Here is a 26233-nt window from a genome sequence, read left to right on the forward strand (position 1 = left end):
ATATATATATAGTTTGGAAGTCCTAATTTTGCATTACAGAGATATATTCCATTGGACTCCTAATATTATGCTCATTATGAAAATATCTTAACAAATATTTTAATTATTAATTTTCAACTTTCCCTTTAATTATACCTGCTCATATGATGTAATGTCTCTCTCCACAGAGCTCCTTGGATAAGACATCTAAGTACCCTGGACTCTTGCTACAATACTCAGTCAATGGATATGTTTTTCGTAATTTGCTTTTAATTCTTGCTAGTTTTGTTTTTTGTTTCTTTTTACTATACTATATGCATTTGTTCTCAGTTTGCTTTCAGGAAAGAAACCTGGGATGTTCAAAACATTTGATAGTACACTCTGAGGTGCAGACTCTTTTTACAGTGCTCATTACCATATTAGTATTCTAGACTTGTATATGATTGTTTGGGAAATGCCCTGTGCTCATTAGAGAACTTGAAGCCTTTTTTTCTAGCAAAGTTCCTCTCCATCAGCATCAATTACTCCAAGGAATTGGAAAACTTACACCTAACATGCCAGCTTTATATTTTTAAGTACTTTGACCCATACTACCTGGATCAATTTTTCAAATGTAAACCTGTGGATTGATACTTTGTCCATGTGTGTGGATGTGGGTGTGAGAGTGGTGGCCACCTGTATGTCTGCTTAATATCCATCCATATTGTATGTAATGTCTATTTATGTTGTATCTTCATCCTTCCCTCTGTTGTACTTAGCACCTTCTTTTCTATTGTTTTCTTTCATTTTCCCACCCCTGATTTATTATTTCTCCTTAGTAACTCGTTTGCCTACAGTTCTTAACTCCTCATTAACCACCTTCCCACATGCTGCTGATGGGAATCCCCACCTCTAGCCCAGGCCTGTCTCTACCATAGGATGATGATACCACCACTGTGGACTGCCCACTGCATGGTGTGCAGGACTTGGGTGGCACCATTGGTGTGAGAACTGTTCATGGTCCTCTCCAGTGTCTCATCCTGCGTGGAGATCTACTGCTTTTTATCATTGCTCTGACTGCTGACTGTCAGAGGTCATTCGAGTCATTGGATTGTGAGTCACCCTCAGAGAAGGCAGGCACCTCGCTGTTGATGATGTATTCTTGGCAGTCACTTCTTTGCCACTTCCTTTCACCATAAAGTTGCTCACAACTGATTTTGGCTTTTGAAAAATCCTTGGCTCTAGGACATTTCTTGATCTGTGACTGCTTCAAGTCATTTTTTCAGACCCCATAAGACTACGTGCTGACTGAAGTTGTGATCTGGAATTTGTACTCTCCTCAGACCATTTCATAAGATTTATAAGGGATATGGATATGTATACCTTCTTTGATTCTTCTTAAGTGCATTTATTCAATATGTATATTCTTTATTGTATATTGTGTTCTCTAGTTACATATTTCCCCCTTTTCTTTAGATTTGCTAGTAGGAATTTTTTAGAAGACAATACCCTTGGAATTTTGTGCTTTTGATAGAACTAGGTTATAGGGATTTTTTTGGTTTGTTATTCTTCCCCTTAGGCCCTGAAAGTGTCCTGTGGCACTGTTCTTTTTGCATGGGTGCATAAAAATCAGAAGATATTAGAAACTAAGAGAAGTTGTTCTGTATCAGGGACAAGAACTCAGTAATTTCTTTTATAGGGGGCCTTCCACCCTGAACTTTTGCCATGGTGAATTAACTTAGGCTTTAGTCACTTGGACATCAGCCAATCATCCCTGAACCCTGGGTCTTATTTTGGGGTCCAGCATGGTTTTCTGCACCTACACCAGGAATTGACCTTCTACCAGGATGGGCCCTGGGTCTGCCTTGGCACATACCTGCCCCAAGGTGGGCTCACACGTTAACCTGACTATGGTTTGGATATTAGCTATGACTTGCTTTGAAGACATATTTCCCTGCTTTGCTACATAATGGTGACATGAAACCAGAAGACTTCTTGGGACATCCTGACTTAGACTTAGCATATTGGTGATAACACCAATATAATCAATTACTGACACCTGTCAGTAAAAACCATGAATGAGAAGAACCTTTCCTGGGTCCTTGAAGGAAGACTTTAGGGTTAGACACACTAATTGTGTGTCTGGAGCCTATAATTAGTATTATGGCATGATATTTCATGTATATGGACATCCTAGATTTTAGGCCATAAGTTTTTTATTTCTATTTTTCCAACTTTTACTGCACCTGTGCAAAATATTGCCAACTCCTTTATCTTTAAATTAGAAGCATCCATTCTTTTCTTATAACCTTGGGGTGTGAATTATTTAATTTTTCCTTGTATTACTGCATTTTTCTATAAAGCCAATTGGAGGGAGATGTTGAATTTACCAAGTGCCACCCTACTTAGTATACATCGTTTTACTCATTGGTTGGAAACATCTGTTATTGTAGCACCTTGAATTGTTGTTTAGACCATTTGTTCTCTACCCCAGGGTGTGGTCTGGTTCTTCCTAATAAAAATCCCGGGTCTCAGGAAAACACTTTCTTGCATTTCTGTCTTTTCTAAGCTGAGCTATCGGCTTCTTGGGAGCAGAAAGTTTTATGTTGGGATTCCCAAATCTGTTTCACCCCTTCAGTGTATATGGATTATTTCTTGCATTGGCGTTTGCTTCCAGACCTATGTCTCTTCAAGGTTTAGAAATGTTCTTAGAATATAAGGCTATCATCAAAAGATGTGTTTGTTTGTTTGTTTGTTTTTTGTTTTTTTTTGTAGTCAGCAAAATATTGGATTCAGCTTTTTGATCTATTTTTGCCACTCTGTCTCTTAACTGGTGCTTTTAGCTCATTGAATTTGAGAAAGATCATCATCATGAGATTTAATGTCAGCTTTTTATAGGAGTTTGGTGTGTCTTTTTTTTTTTTGTAGACTTTTCAGTTAGTCTTTTAAAGCTGGTTTTGAGTCTGTAAAGTTTCTGAGCCATTGTTTATCCATTTATTCATCATGTATCTTTCCTTCAAACTTGAATATAAGTCTGGCTGGGTGAAGTACTCTTGAATAAGCATTCATTTTGTTGAGTTTTATCACTATATCCACCACTGCCTTTGGGCCTTAAGTATTGTTTGTGACAAACCTATAAATCTTAAGAATGATCCTTTGTATGTAATTTTCTTTTTGATCTTGCTGCCTTCAGTATTCTATCCCTGTCTAAATTATTAGTCATTGTGACAAGGATGTGTCTTAGGTTGCTTTTCTTTGGATCTCTTTTACCGGGTATTCTTCAGGCATGCAGGTTTTGGTTGCATGCACTCTTTAACTCTGTGAGTTTCTCTGCATTGATATCACTGACTATTGATTCTTCATGGGGATTTTCTTCCTGGGTATCTGGGACTCCAATGAGTCTGAGTCTTCTTTTCTTTTTTTTTGTGTTGAGTTTATCAAAGACTTCTATTTTCATTTGTCCACATTCTTTGAGAATTTTTTCCATTGTCTGATTGTTTGCTTTAAGGCTCTTTTCCAACTTCTGTTGTATAAAGTTGTTATTGATCTTATCTTCTAGCTCACTGATTCTGTTTCACCCACTGTTACCTGTTGGAGAGGCTTTCCAGTGAGATTTACTTTTATCTACCAAGTTTTCCAGTCTTGTTATTTCAGTGTGAAGTTTTTCTCATTTCTACTTTCATATACTCTTAATTCTTTTTTGTTTGCTGTTTTCATTTATTTTTGGGTCACATCCAGCAGCACCCAAGATTTACTCCTGGCTCTGTGCTCAGAAATAGCTCCTGGCAGGTTCGGGGGACCATATGGGCTGCCAGAGATAGAACTTTGGTCCATCCCAGATTGGTCCACATGCAAGGTACCTACCACTGTGCTATCACTCTGGCTCATATACTCTTGAGTCTTAATTTTGGTTTGTTTAGTTTGTTCCATGGTTTTATTGAATCCTTTGAGTTTTCTCAAGATTTCTTCTCTGAAGTCTATATAGGTGGTCAGCACTTGTTGGGTCTGCAGTGCTACCATCATTATTCTTTAAGTATAGTGGTGTTCTGTGTTGTTTTTCCATTGTGTCTTTTTAAGTATGGTGTTTTCTAAGCATTGTGTTGGGGTTCATTAACTAGAAGATATGTGGGAAGCTCACTGTTGATCAGTTTTCCTGCTGGTTCCCTGCAGGTGTCTGGCACTCGCAGCCTGTAGGGGGCTAGAGGGCTTACCAGGCTGCTTGTCAGCCCTCGTTATTGTTGTCCTCTGGGCTGCAGAGTGATCTCAGGTCACTTGCTGCCTCTGGGTGGTTGGGAGAAATCATCACATTGTTAATCAGTCCTCCTGCTAATTCCCTTTTGGGCAGCAGAGTGGGTGCCAGGCACTTGCACCAAGATAAAATTTTTGAGGGAAAATAAAGATTGATTTTTGTTGTGGTGTAATTGTCTTGTTATGTTTTTGTTTGGGGGTCATACTCAGAGATACTCAGAGCTTACTTCTGGTTCTTTGCCAAAGAATCATGCCTTGTGGTGCTCAGGAGAACATATGTGATGATGAGGTTACAACCTGTGTTGGGTGCAGTCAAGGCAAGCACACAACCCGTTGTACTAAATTATTTGGTTGAGAATCTCTTGTGGAACTTTAATAAACTTAGAATGCCAGGCCTTACTCAAAACAAATAAATACTGGTCTCTGGGAATCAGTATCTGATCAGTATCTGCTTGATATTCTTTGTTCATTCTCATGTGCCAACAAATTTGGGAAGTTTAGGACTCTATACTCTCTAAAATATTGCCAATTGAGAGGACCGTAGCTTTTCATTTTTACATTTTGCACTTTTATGACTAGTTTACAGTGTTTTGTTCCATTTGTATTAACTATGTGAAGTTTGTTTCTACTTTTTTAATTTTACATTTCACACTGGGGGCCAGTGAGGTAGTACAAATAATTTTCTGACATGCAGCTGACTTGGGTTCAATATAATAGGAAGCATATTTTCTTAAATTTTTTCAAGTCAATTTTGAACAATGCTGCTAAAATGAAAATTACAACTCAAATGGTATGAAGCACAATTAGAACATACAACCAGCATTTTTCAAAGCTCATATTTTGGCCATGGAATGCAAATATACTACAGAAGAACAGTTCCTTACCTTTCACTCATGTCTTCTAGTTGTCATTAACTTCCACTGAGTTGCATCTTGTTAAAAAAATGAAGATGTACATAATTGTTTGAGTCACATAGAAAATGTTTATTTGTATGTCATCAAATATGACAGATTATTTTTCTTATCTAGACCCTTTACAGTAATATTTTACCAAGAGTATTGAAATGTTCACTTGTATTTTTAGTTAGTCCATAATCTACTTGCAATTATTTTTGTAGTTATTATGAAATAAAGAACTTGATACTTTTCAAATAAATGACAAGTGTGCAATGGCAATCAAAAACATGAGTCAGAAACCGGTAATTAACATTTTTAAACTATTTTTTAACAAATATTTTATTGTTTGGGTTTGGGGGTCATCCCTAACAGAGCTCAGGGTTTACTCCTGGCTCTGCACTCGAGTCATTTCTGGGGGGTTCATATGAAATGCCAGGGGTCAAAGCCAGGTCAGCCTCATGCAAGGCAAGTAAGTGTCCTACCCACTATAATATCTCTTCAGTCCCTCACTTATATTTTTAGCAATCACAGTGACAGTCATAAATGTTTACAATATCAGTTAGATAAAAGTTTTATCAGTTAGATAAAAATTTATATACATGATTTGTTATAATGAAAATATGTTTAAAAATTGGATCATCCTCTTTATATTATTTATTATATTTATATATATTATATTATTATATATTATAATATTTATATTATATTATATATGTTTACAAAATAGTCTTAATTTTTTAATATATCTGTATAACAGTTTTTGTAATATTCAATTTTATCAAAACAAGCTTATGTGTGTGGATTCATAGGATTAGTTCATAAAAAAGTTTAGAGATATGTAGATGAGATTCAAGACTTAACATTATCAATACAGCCATAGTGGAGAAAAACTTTAAAGACTTATTTAAATTGTGACAAGATCATGATTTGTTTCTAAGATCTAAATTGCCATCATCATCATCATCATCATCATCATCATCATCATAATTTTAAGAGAAAAAGGTACTTCTGTTCTTGCATAGGAGACAAAACAATTTGATTTTCTTTTTAATTAAAAGAATACCACCATTTCTACATTCTCAAAATGTAGAAACCATTTATAAAAAGTTGCAGAATCTGCAGGGCAGTTGGCAAGATAATACAGAGGGTCAGGCATTTACTTTGCATATGAACAACCCTGATTAGATTCCTGGCACCATCTTTGATCCTCTGAGCACTACCAGTAGTCATTCTTGAGTACAGAATCAGGAGTCAATCCTGAGCACTGCCAGGTGTGGTACAACACCCCATTACATATATATGTATATATGTATAGTATATATGTATACATGTAAATAGGTATATATGTATGTATATGTATATATGTATACATGTATATATTTATGTATATATAAATATATATACACACACATATATATATACACATAACGTAGCAGAATGTGTAATTTGAGTTTATTACAAGTAGCCAAATCCAGTGTTGAGTCTATCTTAGTTGCTCATCTTGACTTTATCATTGGTCACAGCAACAAGAAAACATGTCATCCATCTCTGTTTTGCATGGAAGGGGCGCCCAGATCAGAAAAACTTGCATGAGAGAATTGAAAAGGATTTGTTTCAGAATATTCCAATTTTCTAGATTATCTACCTCCCCTGGAAGACACGTGGCTGGGAGGTGAGTTTGGGCCATTCTGAGTCCTGGATGTGGAGGGGGAGAGAAGATGGGGACCATGACCTGGATGTTACAACCACTTCTCCCAACCATGCCTGTCTGCTTGACTTCTTCCTTGAACCTACTCCTACCAATGACCTCCCTTGATTTAGACCTCTCCAGCAAGCTGGGGAGGCTTAGTGCTTCCTTTCTCTTCCAGTGAACTCTAGGAATCAGAATGGGAAACAAACAAACATATCTTGTCTCAATTTTCCATGCTCTACCTAGTGTGGAGAGAACCAGGAGCCAAAATATCTGGGGTAGACCCTCAGCTTGCTTCTTAGTTATGTAAATCTTGTCTCTTCTATAAAATGAACTAGCAGAAGTACTTGATTCTTGGATCTTTTCTGTGTGGTTGTTAGGAGGATAAAATATATGAATATAGATGTGGTACAATGCAGGGCAAGCCTGAAAGGATGGTGATGTCAACTGTTTGATTGCTGTTTCCTTTTAAACTGAAATTTTGGAAATGCTAACTTGAATGAGCTTTCCAGATTTTTCACACACTTTTTTGGTTTATTAGTTGTTGTTTTTTTTCTGGTTGGGGGCACACCTGAGAGTGACAGGGATTATTCCTGGCTAAGGGTTTTCCCCTGGCAGGCTCATGGAACCATATGAAATGCTGGGAATCAAACCAGGGTTGGCTGCATATAAGTTAAATTCCCGGCTCATGGTATTATCTCTTCATCCCTGCTCCCACATTTTTAATATTTTTTCTCTTTGTATATGCGTTTGTGGGAATCTACTAGGATAGCCCTATCCTATTCTTTTCTTGCTTATGAGTACAGTAGAGCCATGTGACAGGACTAGGGGACAAAAAAATATGATTATCTGTCCATACAAGCAGGGACATTTGAACTTGGGATAAATAGCCCCCAAGTGGCAGCAATTATGAATTCTCAAGTGGGTTGCTTTGCAGTGGGTTTTTTCCCAGATACAGTGATAATATGATTTTGAGTTGGCTGCATGTCCATATGATATTATTAGGGCCTGCAAAAATATATGTGAATTTAGGGAGAGAGACAGAGTAAAAGATTTTGTAATCTTTCCTACTTCGTGGCTTCTATCTGGGTGATAAAATCTGGTGCTGGAACTGGGGTAGAAATTTTAGTTTTGCTTTAGAAAGATTTTTTGCAACTGTATCATATAAATTTCAACATATCACATTGCCAACAGTTCACTATTATTGGTAACTGGTAGATGTTATTAAAAATAAATAAATAATAATAAGAGAAACTACTGGTTCTTTTGCCTGAGGCTTTTATTATAAAAAGCCCTTACCAAAGTGGTTTCTGAAGCCCCCAGGGAAGTTTCAATCCAAAACAAGAACCCAAACCTGTCAAACTATGTCCCCATGAAAGCCTTCTGTTCCCCATTACTGCAGAGCTCTGGGAAATCTTAAAAAAGATCTTCAGAAGATGCAAGGAATTTGCCTTCCTGAGATCCCACAGCTGAGGGAACTGGCAGGCAGCTACAGAAATCAACAGCAACAGTACCAACTAAGTGAGATTAAAGATTTGCAGAAGTATTTGAACATATTCAGAGAGAATTTCTCATTTCTAGTCCAAAGACAAACATAAAAGATCCAACTCCATCCTGACCCAAAAGGCATTCAATAAAAAAAATCCTGGAGGAAGGGGTAAAAGGACTAGTCTTAGGTCCCATGAAGAAGATTTCCAGGGAGAGACTTCCTGGAAATTAGAGGCATGGAATAATGACAGATATTGAGCTGACTCCCATTCCCTTCTGAGAATTTCTCCAGGAGATGTACATATGGAGGAGGGAGGTACAGCAGGGTCTTACCCAATAGACAAAATGTAAACCAAGAATAGATTTATTCACCTAACAATAAGGTGAAGGATTTGTAAAAGAGTTCTTGCTGTCTTTAATCAGGCATCATAGGTCCCCAAATCCCTTCCTGTCCACCTAAAAGAGACAGAAAAACAAGGTCAAGGAGATATGAGATCCTGAGTGAGTTTCCCTGCAAAGGCTGGGAAGGACTGAGAATAAAGCACACCTAGCACACTCAGATCTTTTTCTACTCACTGTTTCCTGCCTAAGAGGCTTTTTTAAGACTCTAAGAAGCTTTCTATCCTCCTGTCAATATAGGAAAAGTCTTGGACAAATGAGCCACTATCTTATATAGTGATGATGATAATGTTGTTAAATACCCTTGTCATTTCTGAAGAGTTAATGACATTTATAGGTTTCCAATTAAACAATATAATTGCAAAATTCTGTTATACAGTAAGACAACTATTCCATTTACCAGATTGCATCACCTGAATGGGGTCCATGGGATAAGAAAATGAATGTAGACTCCCAAACTCTGTTTCTTTGCCCCTGATTCCTCTGCACGTTCTAATACATCCCATTTACAAGAATAAGGCAATAAATAGAGATACATGTCACAGCCTAGCCCAGAAGCAGAAAGCTATAAAATCCCATTACAGATGTCCATTTCAGGACTACTTTCAGGCCAAATTTATCCACTCAAGGATTCCTTCTTGCCTTGGAGAAATACATCTGCTCTTGTGTACTCAGTCAGGAGACTCTTCTCATGCTAATGGTCAAGAGTCCAGCAGTGGTGCAACCTGCTGACACTTCCTTTACCTTTACTTGGTGTCCTTTGAATTACCTTGGAGACCTTACTCTCACAGATGGACATGGTGTATCTGGGAGAAACTCATCTCTCAGGACATGTTATTTTAAAACAGTGCACAGGAATTTGAAAGGGCATCAATTTGAACTTATAAAAATTGAATTCAAAAACAGCCAAAAACCCGTATTACTCTAAGTTTCTGACACAATCCTTGAAAGTGAAGCCAATAGGGCCAAAGTAGTAGAACAGCAGATAGGATGTTTTCCTTGCATGTTGTCAATGTGGGTTTCTTTTGGTCCCAAGCATTCTATATGGTCCCCCGAGTCTACCAGGAGAGATTTCTGAGCTGAGAACCAGTAGTAGTCCTTAAGCAGCACCAGGTGTGGCCCCCCAAAAAACAAATAAAAATGAAGCCAAAGATTAGCAGCTTTTTCCGTAGGGAAATGCCTTGTGCTATCTTGGTTCCATTCTTTCTGGGTCCAAGTCTTCCCATACCCTGGTACTTGCGATCCTCAAGCTAGAAGGGGTTGTGACCAATGCTATAAAGTAATTGGAGCACTCATAGCTCTTAAAGTCTCCTGCCTTTCGATAACCTCACTAATGATTTTCCTTTTTTTTTTTTTTTTTTGATCTTTTGAATCACACCCGGTGGCGCTCAGGGGTTACTCCTGACTCTATGCTCAGAAATCACTCCTGGCAGGCTCGGGGGACCATATGGGATCAAGTAGAAATAGAGCTATTCTTGGTGCCAAGGCACAGAGGAAAAGCACCTGAGCTCGTTTATTGCTTTGCCAGAAACCTGGTCAGGGAAGGGGCCTAGAGTAACCTTAAGAGCCAAGAGCAGTGGCTAGGCTAAAGGACAAGAAGAGAGAGCCTTGCTTCTAAAGGAGGCAGGCTTGGGGGAAGTGAGGGAACCTGGGGACACTGGTGGAAGGAAACTGACACTCATGGTGGAACTGATGCTGGAATATAGCATACCTAAAAGTCACTGTCTTAACATTTTTTTAATTGATACCATCTAAATGGTCAAATAATTTATCTTAATGAGTGTGTTGGTCTTAACTTTTCTCTTTTTTGGGGGTGGTCATGTAAAATTTAAGCTGGTTTTGTTATCCATGGACTCAAAATAATTGAAGAAAAATCTGCTGCCCACAGACTGACCTTTTCTTTTCTTTTCTTACTTTTTTTTTTTTAGATTCCAACATAGACGTGGCAGTTCTGCATTTATGTGCTCCCCACCCACATAAGGTCAGGAGTGATATCATACTAGAAAATGTGATCTGGGTCAAAGTGAATTGAACCCCATCCCAGTCAAGCACTCCACCTTTGACCTCCACTAATGGAGAGATTTACACAATTGCTCGGCATTCTCCTCCAAACGTTCTGAGCTCTAGAAATCACACCTGACAGATACAGACAACTCACTACTGTGTTCTGGGAAGGATAAGAAGGATGTGTGGAGAAGAGGACTTTCAGCTATGGCTTAGAGAGAAGACTGGTAAATCCACATTCCAAAAGGCAGTTACAAAAGCAAATTCACAAACCACCATCTCAGCACTTTTCAAATCGGCCCAAAGGGGTCTAACAATGAGAAGTGCTTATGCAGAGGAAGAGCAGAACTGACAGACCTAAGGAAGGATGGCTTTGCTGATCCAGCCAAAGCTTCAGGAAACTTATTTGATTTAGTGGTTGAGAGCCTCAGAGGCTCTCTGAGACTGAGGCTGTGGCCATGACTGTGACAAGTACATTGCCACATTGCAAGGGGGACCAGAGAGGGCCAGGCTAATCTCTGAAGATTTACATCCTTCTCTGCTGAAGAAAATCTGGGGCAAGCTTGTAAAAAGCCCACATTGCTTTGACAAGTGAGTGTGAAAATCAAATCTATTGTGTTCACATATACACTAGCAGATCCATTGGTCACAGCTCCAGATTCTGACAATCTCTGACAATTCAGTCATTTTAAAATTGCACAGCTCTTCCTAAGAAGTTAGGCTTGGAAATCTAAACAAGAAGAATAATTTAACAATGGAGAAGAAAAAGCAGTGAGTTCAGGGTTGCTATAACCATTTTGTTGGTGAGGAAAGGGAATCGCTACAATATTCATTGTCAATGTTCATAGAACATGGAGATGATGAGCCAAAAAGCCCAGGTGTGCCTAATTTTGATGTCCCCAAATGTCCTTCTCTCTGTGTGTGGAGGTGCCAGGAGGGAGAGCCTGGCAGTAGACTGAAGCTGATTAGGAACTCCTGGGTGATTCAGAATTCAATCACTTTGATTTTATTTGTTTGTTTGTTTGGGGGTCACACCTGGTGATGCTCAGGGCTTACTTCTAGCTCTGCATTCAGGAATCACTTGTGGTGCTGCCTGGGAGACCATATGGGGTCCTGGGGATTGAACACAGGGGACTGGCCACAAGACAAGAATGTTACTTGCTGTGCTATCATTCTGGCCCTCATTCACTTTGATTTTAAGTGATCCACTGCAAGAAGTAGAACTTAAAATCAACAGCAGCAAAAACAAGAAAAACACAACACCAGACATACTGTTTTTCATTAATTCTTTATTTGAACATCAAATAGGCTGAGAAATTGTTTGCAGGGGCCTGAACACCCCACTAGATTCTTTACTTTTTAAGGTGCAAAAAAGAGGTTTACAAGTGTGTTTCATTGAACAAAGCAAAGCCGAGACAAAACAGAATCACATTGATAATAATACGCATCAGCGAAAGGGATATTTTCCATCAAACACAATTTGGCATGTGAGCTTTTCCCCATAAAACAAGAGCTCTACACTGAAGAGTATGTAATGCACAGGAAGCATCATCAAATGAGAGAACATAAACTGGCATCATGTCACTTATTAATTCAAGTCTCAATGACCAATGACCTCTCTGAATGCAAAGGGGTCCATGTCACAGGCACCTGTTTATGGGGCTTTATGCTCTTTCCAGGGTACACAGCTCTTTACAAACACACTGAAGATGGACTTGAAACATGGCAGCATTTACATATTGTAAAGTTCAGGCACATTAGGATGCAAAAACAAAAAAATAAAACCATAGAAAAATTTCTGAAATCTCTCAAAAGACAGTGCAAAATTCAAGTGCCATAATAGAGGCAGCAATTACATAAAAAAAATTTGTCAATGACTTCTAAGGAGGCCACACTCATTGGAAACCAAAGGGAAGGGAAATGGAGCTTAAAACAGAGAAAGCACACTCCTGGAAAGATGGGTATTTGGGAACAAAGCTCAATTCATTTGCTCTAGTTGGGTGTGAGTATGTTTCCAGGGAGCTCACCTTGAAAGTATGCAGTATAATCTGAATCATTCTCCCCAAGAGAATCCTGGGTAGTAGCTTCACCAGCTACTCTATAACTATTTCCCTTTCAAATGAACAAGTTTCCCTATGGCAGATTTGCTTGGGAATGTCAGACTTTCCAGAGTCTTAGAGATCATTCCCAGTATCCACAATTGATCTGAGTTGAAAAGGTCAAAGAAAAAAGGTTTTGAACTGACTTCATGTGGGAATACTTGAATCCAGTGACCTACATCAATGGCCATTTCAGTGTAGAATAGTTTAATATGAGAATGCTTTCATGTCCCATCCCGAAAGATGGAGGAGCTGGTGGCTTGGGTTATACAAACTTGCAATGTTACAAGGGAAGGAGATCTGTTCCAAGATTGCATTTCCTAGGAGGCTGAACTCTGCAAACTGCATAGGGTCTTCTCTTTGGATGAACTAGCCTCTTTGCTGCATGATAGCAGGACAAGAATCAATACACCAAGTCTGTAGCTAGATAATGGTAAAAGAAAACACAGACCACTATGGTTTCTCAGGTGATGTACAGAGGGTAGATGCTCTTCCCTAACTCAAGCTGCCATTTTGGAAATGGCTGGCAGATCAAGCTAGTTAAGCTAGTTATTTGTGGTTTACAGGGCAGAAGAATATCACAGATATCAATATTGGCCTGCCTCAAAATACTTTCAAGACTCATTCTGCTATGCATTCTCTAACTTCCCAAATCCCTTCCCCATTTGACATGAAACCTTGAGGTCCAGTCTATCTCGCAAACTTTTAATGACCTCAAAGCGGAGAGGAAACACATTGTGTTCACTATACCCAACAGCAGTATCAGGTGTGTCAGCTGTCCATTAGTGGCACTTCAAATAAGAATAAAGAGATTTCTAAAATTATTTGAGACTCCTGGGCTAACATTCCAACCATCTGGTCTTCTCTGCCCATTTCAAATGTAGTAGTATCTTAACATGAATATAAAAATGCTAGATGAATAATGCAAAACCCTCAAATGTACTATTGTTTGGATTTAGCTGGTATGACATCATCTATAGTTCTAGAAAATTTTTGTTTGTTTTTATTTTTTTAAAAGAAAATGTAAGTATAAACATTAAAAAGAACCCACTGACCCATTAGCTACTGTCCAAAAATATTACTACTGATATTTTGGTAAAGCAAAATTAGCTGCCCTGAATAATTTTCCCTTTCAGGCATAATCTCTGCTACATAAGATTGTCTATCATTCAATATCCCACAATAGGCATCTGGATTAGTGCTATTTAATCTACTGTGGATATAAAAGTTGATATGAAATGTGATCTTCATTTAAATGAATAATCACCAGGCTTTAGGCATGAATGACTGCATACACAGTAGCTATACAAAAACAAAACCAAGAAACTACATTATTTTTTTCGTTGGTTTGGCATGTTAGCCCAGTCAAATTAAATCCAGAACAGAATGACTACATTCAATTGTCTGATAAACAAGCATTGCAATTTCAAAAAAATATATATTATACTATATAAGGTGCTTCTTAAACAAAACAACAAAAGAATTATGTCCTAACCATAGTTTAGTGCAGATACATAAAGTCACCCCCAAATGTCTATGTAGATACGTATATGAAAAAAAAAACCCAACAATCTTTGTATTTGTTTTTGGCTCTCCCACATTCCCAGTCCTTTGATCACTTACTGAGGACTTAAAAAGGAAGGAAACCCACTTTTTTTTAATTAGGCATTCCCAAGAGAAATTCTTGAGACTTGACTGGGCTTTGGACTAGCCCAACACTGCTCTGTGAGGTTAGAATTCAGGACAATGAGGTCACTAGAGCAAACCAAACTGACTCTTGCACTAAGAAGAAACAACACTTAATTGCTGCAGAGAAGCAATTTATGAAAGGCTGCTCTGGGAGGAGGAAGCCTTTCTCCTTGAGACCATAAGGTCAATGATTCCTGGGCCTTGCTCTCTTGGCTTATAAAATTTACCAAAATGAGATTAGAAAAAAAAATTGTGACTCCCAAGCCAAACCCTGATATGAGGACTTGCTCTAAATATCACCCAAAGGCAGGTAGAAAAGGCCTTGGGCAGCCCAAAGGGAGTAGTCCAGGACCAGCCCTCTTCTCCCGTGCAGGGGAATAGAGAATGGAGCTGCCATAACAATGCAGGTCTCTTCTCTTTGGGTTTCACAGGAGCATTTCTGGGTCAGTAAGCCTTTTGGTTTGTATCAGTTTCTGCCCCCTTTCCTCTTTGTTCTTCAGTTACTACAAATAATCCTCCACATCAGCTACTTAGCCAATTTTCCTGGTGCTTAGTGTGTCACCAAAGTGCTGCCTCAAACTGCCCTTCTCTACAGACAGGAGCCCACCCTTGATCCACTCAACTGCCAGGAAAGCAGCATAGAGGAAGAGCTGAGCAGAGCACCCGCCGCTGATCAGTGGTGTACTCAGCCAGAAGAGTTCCAAGGGACTTGGTATTGCAAAGTCCCCAGGACCAGAGGATGTTTTCTTCATCAAATCAACTCAAAACAAACTCCCCTCCAAATAATTATTTACCCCTCACAAAAAAGTGGTATAATTGGTAGACTTAATTGCTCAATTTTCTTTTTTCTATAGGCCCAAGAATGAACTGCCATTGTAGACAGTGCTCTCAAGGTCAATGCTAGAGCTTTCAGCAAGTCTGATGGTGCAGGATATTAAGTTGACAAATTCTTGACCATTAGGAGATCTTTCTTCCCTGTGTGCATCTTATATTCCTATAGAGGAAATGAACAATCATTGAAAATTGTGCTCTTGCCATGCCACAGAGCAAAGGCTTGCGGGTATGACTTTATAGGAATACAAGAGAGTGTTGGAATGAACCTCTGACTTGGCTCTCTTTGAGCCATCAGTGAAAAGAGCCCCAATCAATTCCTTCCAGGGGCTTATTCTCAGATCCATGTAAAAGTGCTTCACGAAGGTGAAATGTCTAGTGCCCAGGCCTGAGAAGTCCACATGTAGCTTTCCTCCAAATTTACCTAAACCCCATCTGGTAGACTCAGTTCATTCATGAGAACCCCAAGAATCCTCATGCTTGGTAAGGGAGCACAGGGAGAAACATAGCTGTTGCAAAGGATCTAACCCTGGAATCCCTTTGGCTGTTTCCCAAAGACGCTGTACCACTAAGAACCGAGCAAGCAAATGGATGGGCCACTCACAGCACAAAGCCATGGGCGGATGCATGCTGAGTGTGCAGGGGCAGAGTCTGCAAGAGTAAGGTCTGATGGGCGTCAGAGGCAGCAGGGAGGCTTAGGACTTTGGGGGGAGCCAGGGAGCTCTTAGATGGTGGAGGGGAAATTCTCGGCCTCCCCAGGAACATAATATGTTGGCAAGGAATGTGGTGGAGCAGAGCTGGTGGGGGCCAGCTGGTTCTGGTTGGTCTCCTCCATGGGGACACCCGCATGGTTGCTGGGGGCATGGAGTCGGTGGGCATCCAGCATCTCCAGCAGCAGATCATATAGGGGGACCACGTTCTTGCACTTCATGTTGTACAGATGCTCCATGCCTTTGTTACTGTGAGAGGAAGACACAGAGAGGCTGGTTTTAGGTTCTAAGTCATAGAATGTTGGAACTGCACAGAGAGAAGGAAGGTAAACATCTTTATTTCTGTTGAAAGAATCATTTATAGATTTCCTAAGCTGGCAACTTTCTTTCTTGGCTTTAACAAAAGAAAGACAGCTCTTATGACCCAGCATAGGAAGGAAGGAAGGAAGGAAGGAAGGAAGGAAGGAAGGAAGGAAGGAAGGAAGGAAGGAAGGAAGGAAGGAAGGAAGGAAGGAAGGAAGGAAGGAAGGAAGGAAGGAAGGAGGGAGGAAGGAGGAAGGGAGGAAGAGGGAGAGAAATAAAATGAAAGATAAAAAGAGTAAGAGAATAAAAGAAGAATGAAAATAAGGACTGATATAGATCAACAAGCTGAGCACATGCCTTTCGATGTGAGATGCCCAGATTTAATTCCCAGCATTTAACTTATTTCTACATGGTGCTAAAGCACGGATGAAAGTTATCTGTGAGTTCCGAACACCACTGAACACCACCCCATATCAAAATAACATTTAAAAAAGAGAATTGAGGGGCCAGAGAGGTGGTACAGTAGGTAGAGTGTTTGCCTTGAATGCAGCTGACCCAGGCTAGATTTTGAGTATCCTCTGTTGTTCCCTGAGCACTTCCAGGAATATCCCTGAGTACTGCTAGGTATAGCAAGAGTGGAGAGAGAGAGAGAGAGAGAGAGAGAGAGAGAGAGAGAGAGAGAGAGAGAGAGAGAGAGAGAGAGAGAGAGAGAGAGAGAGAGAGAGAGAGAGAGAGAGAGAGAGAGAGAGAGAGAGAGAGAGATGAATAGAATAGAAATGTCTCTTCATGGTTTATAAGTTGCCAGGGAAGTGGCTCCTACCCCTACCTCTATCTTGAAGTCTGCTGCTTCTTTCTCACATGAACTTGTGAATCACACTGTTATGACTGTCTTTTTACAGAAACAAAGTTTTAGGGGGGCTGTGACTGCCATTTCCTCTGCCTGGATACCACCTCCTCTGAAAGTTCTACAGCTGAAAGCTTCCCGTCCCTACAATTCTCACCTTGAAACCCATATTTTGAGTGAGACTATCATTTTTGTTTTGTTTTGTTTTGCTTTTTTTTTTTTTTTGGTTTTTGGGCCACACCTGGTGATGCTCAGGGGTCACTCCTGGCTATGCACTCAGAAATCGCTCCTGGCTTCAGGGACCATATGGGACACTGAGGGATCGAAACTTGGTCCATTCTAGGCTAATGCAAGCAAGGCAGATGCCTTACTGTTTGCCCCTGCTCCGGCCCCAAGACTATCATCTTTTAATTTCTTTATTTTCTTTCTTATGACAATTTGAAATTCTTCTATGTCAACATGCATGCATGTATATTTCTATGTTCGTGCTCATGCTCCCATATATGCACTCACATATGTACACACATACACACACACTACAACACCTAACACAAGACAAAGGATAGTCTATTTTAAACACAGAACAGTACTGAGGTAGTGGTAAACACTTAGAAATTAGGGGAGATGGCATAGCAAAGAGTAGGCACAGATCATTTCTCACTGTGTCACACTCCTCTCAATTCCTTGTGTAATCTCAATCCTGCTTCGTCCCCACTGTACCACAAGAAACACATAAGCAACTAATTATATTGACTTTCTTGTTTATTTATACTGGGACCCCTACCTAGCATTTTGCTCCTGGATTTACTTTATGTTCTGTGGTCAGGACTCACTCCTGGCAGTGTTTGGGGACCAGATGTGGTGTTGAGAATCAAACCTAGGTAATAGTGTGCAAAGCAAGTGCCATCACTTATGTACAATCTCTCTAGCACTTGAATTCTTTACAAAATTATGTAGAATGAATAAACAGGACCAAAAGAATATCCTAGAATCTCACTGCAATTTTAGGATGGGAAAAGTCAACACCAGTTGGAAGCAAGCCAGTAATTCACATCCGCTGAGTTAGTCAGGAAAGCCTGACACAATAACAAACAATAAAAGCAATGGCCTTTTAAAGGGGTATTTTGTTTTAATTTTTAAAGGTTTTTTTGTTTTGATTTTCATTTAGTAAGTTGTTAAAATTAAATGACCCCCTAGGTCTGACATTGTCGTCCCCATGCAACCAAATGATTCCTGTTTACAGTCAGATGAAATCTAGTATAAATTCTAAGTAACACCATATGGTTGGGGCCAACTGCATTTAGAATACAATTTTGTGATTTAGACCAGCTGAAATGAGGCAAAATATTAGTTGGGGTGTGTGTGTGTGTGTGTGTGTGTGTGTGTGTGTGTGTGTGTGTGTGTGTGACAGAGAGAGAGAGGAGTGAATAGAGAGAGAACGTAAAATTTTCAACAAAATAACAACTTTCCAGCTTTTCTCACAATTCCAATTGCTCCAGAGTTTTGACTATTGCTTCATGACTAAGCATTGCTAGTAAAAAAAAAAAAAAAGCATGAAAGCTGGTAAATTTAGTGCAAATGTATCTAATTATAAACTAAATATAAACTAATTAGACTTGCAAATACTGACAAGCAGCTAATGGATGTGAAGATTTAGCCATCCGACCAACACACACAAAACTCCTGTACAATAAGTTTGCATCATCGCTGAAATTTCACATAGAAATGACATGGTTAGGTTTTCTTCAAGGGAATAGTTACACTGCTAGTCAGGCGGTACAGCAAAGGATTCTGTAATTCTGATTTGGACCCTTCTCTCTTTGTAACATCCTTCAATACAAATATATGACATTTTTGGTGCAGAGGAGAAAACCATTAGTCCTTGTTCATTCATTTACTCACCCATTAAGTCACTCACTCAACTAGTCATGCTCACTCACTAATGTGAATGTATATGATAATTATGATTTCATATATAGTATTGATCAGCAGTTAAAGAAAGAAAGAGACATTTATTTTGAAGAGAAACAATTTTCAAGATATCCAGGAAAAAAGTCATGCATGAGACATCCATGTTCAACTTCTTGCTACTGATTCAGTCTCCAGGTTTAAGGGCCCCCTAAACATTGATCCAATCCTGGAGCCAGATTAATAGTACAGTGAGTAGGGCATTCCATGCCTTGCATGTGGTCATCCTGTGTTTGATCCCTGATATTCATATGGTCCCCCAAGCCCATAATGAATGCAGAGACAGGAGTAAGCCCCGAAGACAAATGTGTGGCTCAATAACCAGAAACAAACAAACAAAACACATTAACCAAATCTTTTAAGCCCCAAGAAAATCACTAAGTAAAGGAATACTTTTTCATTCTTGGGCCTGATGCAAATCTGATGCCCCTACTGTGGCTTTTCTGGAGTAAAGAATCTATTGCATTTATTTTTTACAATGGGCTGAGTTGGATTGGTGTGAATGTTATCCACTAAGCCATGGCCAGCCTCATCATGTGCCCTATAACTAAAGGTGATGAAGCCACCTCGACCATTGCAGAGAAAGGCTCTGTTTATCTGTGGTTGTCCTTCCTCCCTCCCTCCCGCCCTCTTTTTCCTCCCTCCCTCCTTTCTTCCTTCTTTACTCCCTTACTTCCCTCCCTCCCCTTTTTACTTCTTCCCTCTTTCTGTCCTTCCTTTATTCCCTCCCCTTCCTTATTTCCTTCCCTCCTTCTTTCCTTCTTTCCCTCCCCTTTCCTCCTTCCCTGCTTTTCTCCTTCCCTCCTTTATTTCTTTCCTCTCTCCCTCCCTCCATGGCTGCCTCCCTCCCTCCCTCCTTCCTACCTTCCTTCCTTCCTTCTGTTCTTCCTTCCTTCCTTCCCTCTCTGTTCTTCTTTCCCTCCCTCCTACCTTTCTACCTTTATTTTCTCCCTCCCTGCTGGTAGATTGCTCTGGGACCTGTATTACATGACTGCATGGTTCTGGGTACAGTTAATGAGAAACATCCACTTTGATGACTCCCTCCAGAATCTATAGTATCATTTGCCCAATGGGTGATGGTACTGCTATTAATATAAGGGTGTGTAGTAGTAGACATAGGTACAATTGGGGTCACTTTGTTTACTTAGAGAAGGTCAATTTCTAGAAACAAACTGAGAATTGTTTTCTCTGTAGAGGGGACAGTAGACTAGTTGAGTTTGGGAATCTCTAATTTATATAGTCTAGTGGCAGAAAAATAGCAAAAGAGCAAAAACAATTATGAATATCAGGATCTAAGCTCTAATTATGCCAAAGGTTCCCTAACTAAATTGCTTATATCCCCATGTTCAGAAAAAAAAGTTAGTGCCCTTAGAAGTACATCTTCTTTAGGTAAAAGAAACAGAACTTGCATTCACACCCTCCCCTCAGTTGTATCCAGAGCTACCACTTACCTTCAAGATTGTTTCAGCACACCAGAAAACATCATCATCTGCTTTGGGAAACTGAACTAGATGTGAAGGGTCACATGTTTACCACAGGATTAATATCTAAACTATGATAAACTGGCTAATATAAAAATATCCACTCCCCATACCCATGACCAAGATGCCTGGGGACTCTATCATGAATATTGCCTGATCTAAGGAACGTTTGTAGATAGAATTTATCTAAAAGATTACAAAGGACTTTCCCAAACAGGCTTCCTGGCTTCTGCCATTAATATTAAAAGAATGAGTCCCACACATCTTGGGGTACAAGTCAGGCAAGAGAGAGATACATGGAACAATCACTTGCTCAATCTGTAAGCTTGCAGTTTGGAGCATGGTGTCTTGAACTTGGTGATCTGGCCCGCAGATGTGTGAGTGAGCCCTGCTAAGATCAATAGAGATATCCAGCCAGTCTGCTTTCTGTAGAACTTTTCACCATGGTTCATACAACACTTGATGATGCCTATGACTTGTCTTATGGAGAAGTCCAGGAAGCTAAATTGAGATTAAGCCATAAAAGTTTTTAAGGGATTTATATTTGTGCCTGCAAGCAATGGGAAGTGATTTCAAGAATTTAAGTATGGGAGAAGAGATTTGATAAAAGAATGATCAATGGGCTGGAGAGATAGCAAGAAGGTAGAGCATGCAGAAGGACGATGGTTCTAATCCTGACATCCCATATGGTTCTCCGAGCCTGCCAAGGGCAATTTCTGAACATAGAACCAGGAGTAATCCCTGAGCACTACCAGGTGTGACCCAAAAACCAAAAAAGAAAAAAATAATAAATTAAAAAAAAAGAGAATGACCAAATAGATATATGGTGGAAAATGGATTTGAATATTCTGAGACTGGAGGCAGAGAGACAGATTAGGTAGATAAAGACGTGCAGCTTAGATTAGAATAATGGCAATGAGTGATCAGAAAGGTTTGAGAGGAGCAGAAGGAATAACATTGACTCTCCATGAGGCAGTCAGACCAAGAGTGTCTTCTTGATTTCTGAGCAGACGTCAGAAGGATAAAGCACATGGTTGTGCCTCCCAAGGATGGGTGCTCATAGCTCTTCCTTGGCTGTTGGCTCCTAGTGAGTTACCAAGCACCACCCTTGCCCCCATCATGCATTACACTCCTTCTTTCCTTTATCAGACCTCAGCCAGCTTCAACTATCTTATATGTCATTCTTCTCGGAAGCGTTTCCTGCCACTTGCTTCAATGCCCCAAATTTAATACTTTTATTCTCATGTGCCTGAAGCCATCCTAGACCTCCCTGGAGAGGGGTTTGCATGGTGTCTGTCTTTCCTGTGGGAACACCAGGAGCCTTACCTCATGTGCCGAATGTGGGAGAGGAGGAGGAGAAGCTGGGCCAGGCGCCGGTGCTGCTGCTGCAGGGTCAAGCCAGCCTTGGCCATCAGGTGGATCAGCGTGTCTGTGATCTTGTCTAGGACCCGGTGGATATGATCCTTCTCCTCCAGTGACTTCAGGGTGCTGGACAGAAATGTATATACTCCTGAAAGTACAGGGAGAAGAGAAAGACACTCTGAGAGGGTGCTCATAATAGACTAGTCAAGAGTCCCCAGGAAGGTACTCATTGGCTTGGATCATAATGGTTGAAAAAAATTAACTCGTCACTGCAATTTTGACTCCAGTATCAGAGCATCTATTCACACGGAGCACAATCCAACCGCACAGGTGACACCACACTTCTGCATGAAGAAAAGGAGAACCTTCTAAATCCATAGGATAGAGCTGAGCTGAGAAATGAGTCTGAGTGCAGATCAGATATCTGCTCATGATAACCAAAAATTCTTGTGTGTGTGTGTGGGGCAGATACTGAGAGAGAATCAAAGGACTTGGCTAAATGATTGGCAGGTCATGTCTGCAGAAATGATGTAAACTGCTGTTTGGTTAAAACAGGTTTGGGGTTCTTGAAATATTCAGACTCTGGGAAAAAAACTCAGAAAGATGGGCAGAGAGAGGACTGCAGAAGCTGCTATTTCTCACATTAAGTCATGTTTGTATCATCTTGTCTCTTTTTCTGGTAATAGATCCTATACACTGAAAAACAGGGAGACACGAGACCCAAACTTGACAATTGAGTTATTCTAGTCTTTGTATATTGGACCTGAGCTAGGCAATCCACACTCGCTCTTGAAAATGGAAATTAGGAGAGTAGGACACAGAAATTCTCTCCTCTGAGGTTGCTGAGCTGGGAGTCTTTCAAGTAGTAGTTTCTAAGCACAGGGAGGCTCCCATCTGCCTACTAGCAAAATGGAGATGCATAAGAAGAAAAGGAGAGGGTGTGGGTGGGATGCAGAGGACAATAGGGACAAAATCCTGGTTCTATTTAAGAAATCTTCAATCTTCCATTTGACTTCAAAGCTTCCATTGTATTCCTTCTAACACATGAATATTTCTTGATTTTTAATTTATTTTTTGTTTTGTCTTTGAGTCACACCCAGTAGCGCTCAAGAGTTACTCCAGGCTTTATGTTCAGAAGTCTCTTCAGGCATGCTCGAGGGAACATACGGGATGCTGGGATTCGAACCGGGGTTTGTCCTGTGTTGGCCACTTGCAAGGCAAATGCCTTACCATTGTGTTATGACTCCAGCCCCCCCTCGTTTTAATTTTTTGTTTGTTTGTTTTGTTTTGTTTGGCCACACCCGGTGACACTCAGGGATTACTCCTGGCTATGCACTCAGAAATCTCTCCTGGCTTGGGGGACCATATGGGACTCTGGGGGATGGAACCACGGTCTGTCCTAAGCTAGCACTGGCAAGGCAGATGCCTTACCACTCCATGCCACTGCTCCAGCCCCCCTATTTTTAATTTTTTAAATTATTTTAGACACCTTGATTTACAATATTGGTAGTGACAAGGTCTCATGAAAAAGTCATCCTAACATTCCCCACACCCAGCAGAGTGTCAGTTTCTCTTTCTACCATATCCTGATTTGCTCACCCATCCCTCCCACAATGATATGCTTCCTGCTCAAAACCAGCTTTAAGTTTCTATTGTTGCTTCTTTTCCTGTGAATCTTTTTTTGCTTGAGCTCTGAGAGTTGGGCTTCCTTCATTTCAATGGAAAGAATTGGAACTGTTCCATTAAGCTATGAATTAGGCGCAGAAATGAACAGTCAAAGAAAGCAGGAAAGATCCAGCCTATCTTGCAACCACAAGGATGACTCCTCTATCAAATCAAACCTTTAGCAATAAACTCATTTTGCCTCATCAAATGGTCCTACAGGGAGTAAATGTCATGTTTCTCTTCTCCAGTGAATTTGGTAATATTTTTCTGCTTCCACCTCTGTTCAACCCACTGCTACATAATAAATAATATAACCATATCATTTATAAGTAATATATATATTTATAAACAATGTATTGTTTTTATAAAGTCATAAATATAACCTAATAATATATGCATAATGAATAATATCTTCATAAATAAATTTCTTCTTTATCCCCTTCTAACCTCAAGGATGCCTTCCAACATAAGCCTCCAAAATGCATCTGCTCCTGACTTTTTGTTTATGCTGGCTGGTTCCTACTTGCAGCAGCCTTGGCTGGGGTGGGAGGGTGACAGAAATACTTGCTTGGAAGAATTTTGAGGCAATAGTTGTAATTTCTTAGAATGGAAAGTAACTAGCACTAAAAACAAAGGCAAGACCATAGAACCAGTATCTTGACTCTGAATCCATGGAAGAGAATAAATGTGATTTTTGGTACCTGGAGACACATGGAGCCAAAGCAAACAGTGCTTGGAATGAAAAAGCAGCAGACAGGCAGCACAATGTGGGGAGAAAGAAATTGCTTGCTGACTTCATTGATGGGGAGGCCTGCAGGTGCCAGGGGGTCTGGGAATGAGGGAAGCCTCTACAGAGCCCTGTGGCTCTGCCTCTCCCCCCACCCCCATGTCGTCACACACAAACTACTTTCTTCTCCCAGAGGCATGGCTCTGGCTGGCCCTGCTGGACCTCTGTCCAGGCCACAGAGTGGACTTCATCCAACTTGGAGAATGCGCTTCCCACCAATTTCCTTCTCTGTTACCACCCAGGATGATGGTCTCAGTTACCACTCGTTCCATTCTTGACATCAGTGTGTGTGTGGGGTGTGTGTGTGTGTGATGTGTGCTGTCTCCATGCTTGTGAAATTTGTATAGTTCTTGATTATGCATGTGCACAGGGACTGCACTTGGGAATAGTAGCTAAGAAACCCAACACTCAAACTCTGGGTGCCCTGCCTTTATATATAATGCAGGATTCTGTAATTTTCTCTATCATCCTAAGTGAGTTTGTCTTCTTCAGCCTAATTCCATGAAGAGCCTCCCGTGTCCAAGCACCACAGAACATTTGGGGAGTCTCAGAATAGAATGACTATCTCTGGACTAATATCTGTCTTACCACTAACTCTTGGGGTATAGGCCATGTTCAGGACAAGACTGGATTTCTGAGCTCTGTTCTAGGACCAGTAGAGCCTATCACTTCATTCTTTTTGCCAGGTAATTTCCAACTGTGCAGACAGACTTAGAAAGATGAAAAATACACTCCCAGGTGAGATAGTACAGTGGAGAGGTTGCTTGCCTTGTATGAACAACCCATGTTTGATGCCTGGCAGCACCAGAAGTGATCTTTGAGTGTAGAACCAGGAGTAAAACCTGTACACAGTCATTTGTGATCCAAAATATGAACACATAATAGTCTCAAAAAATGCCAATAATTAATAATAGCAAGCCATCATGTTTTGTTTTGTTTTCTGGTGAAACATGGTCTGTGTGTGGTTGGCCTGCTGCAACTCTAAAGAGTTATGACAGGAAATCCCAGAGACTTTCAGGTACTCTGGTAGGGCTTAAAGAGGACATCTGGCCATTTCCCAAGTGTCTTCTGCTACCCTAGATGGCTGTGCAGAGCTGGTGATCCAGACTGGAAGAGCCTTCAGAAAACAGTATTGTAGACAAGATTGCTTTTTGGAACTCTTTTTTATTTTTTTTGGTGGGGAGAGTTATGGCTACAACCACCTGAACTCAGGGCTCATTCCTGGAGGGCCTCAGGGAACCATCTGAGGTGTCAGGGATTGCACCTGGATCAGCAACATGCAAGGAAAATGCCCTATCCACTGTGCTATTGCTCCGGTATCTTTTGCAACTCTTGAAGCTGTTACGAATCCCTATGATAGAGAAAAAAAGACTTTCACATCATTATCTAGCTTGAGGCACTGCTGGCAAGTCTGAGCTTCTATTTTTTTGGATTCCTGCAGACAACTCAAGGAGATGGAGGAAGAATCTGGGAAGAAATCTAGCAGTGGACAAGAATGGCCCCTGAAATTACCTGGGTACCCCATTAATGAGCTCTCAATGCAGCCTCCCCCTCAACATCTTGCTTCTGCAGCCTTGATCCTGTGCTCTTTCTCCCTCACTCTTTCTGTTGGACACTCTCTTCTTTCTTTCTGTTCTCCACCCCTCCTTGCTTTGCCAGATGATAGAGTCTTCTTCAGCTGGAAGGACACAGGCATGAACATGCCAGCATGCTTGTGCTGTTGGCCAGCACACAAACATCCTTCCAGATGAAAGCACCCTCTCACATGAGGTGTCCCGGCATGCCCTGCCTTTGGCTTTCACTGGAACACT

At 40.4% G+C, this 26233-nt stretch overlaps 1 protein-coding gene across 1 annotated transcript in view; it reads right to left on the reverse strand.

Annotated features, from left to right (window-relative positions):
• Positions 1-15244: 15244 nt before the first annotated feature.
• The window catches only part of ESR1 (estrogen receptor 1), a 281586-nt gene continuing 270597 nt past the window's right edge, over positions 15245-26233 (reverse strand). Inside the window, exons 7-8 of the mRNA XM_049765462.1 lie at positions 21935-22118; positions 15245-16261 (exon numbers count right to left, since the gene is read on the reverse strand). Coding sequence (XP_049621419.1) covers positions 16027-16261; positions 21935-22118 — 419 coding nt within the window. The 3' untranslated portion in view covers positions 15245-16026. The remainder of the gene's footprint in view (positions 16262-21934; positions 22119-26233) is intronic.

This window comes from Suncus etruscus, chromosome 18 (assembly GCF_024139225.1).
Source record: "Suncus etruscus isolate mSunEtr1 chromosome 18, mSunEtr1.pri.cur, whole genome shotgun sequence".
NCBI lineage: Eukaryota > Metazoa > Chordata > Mammalia > Eulipotyphla > Soricidae > Suncus > Suncus etruscus.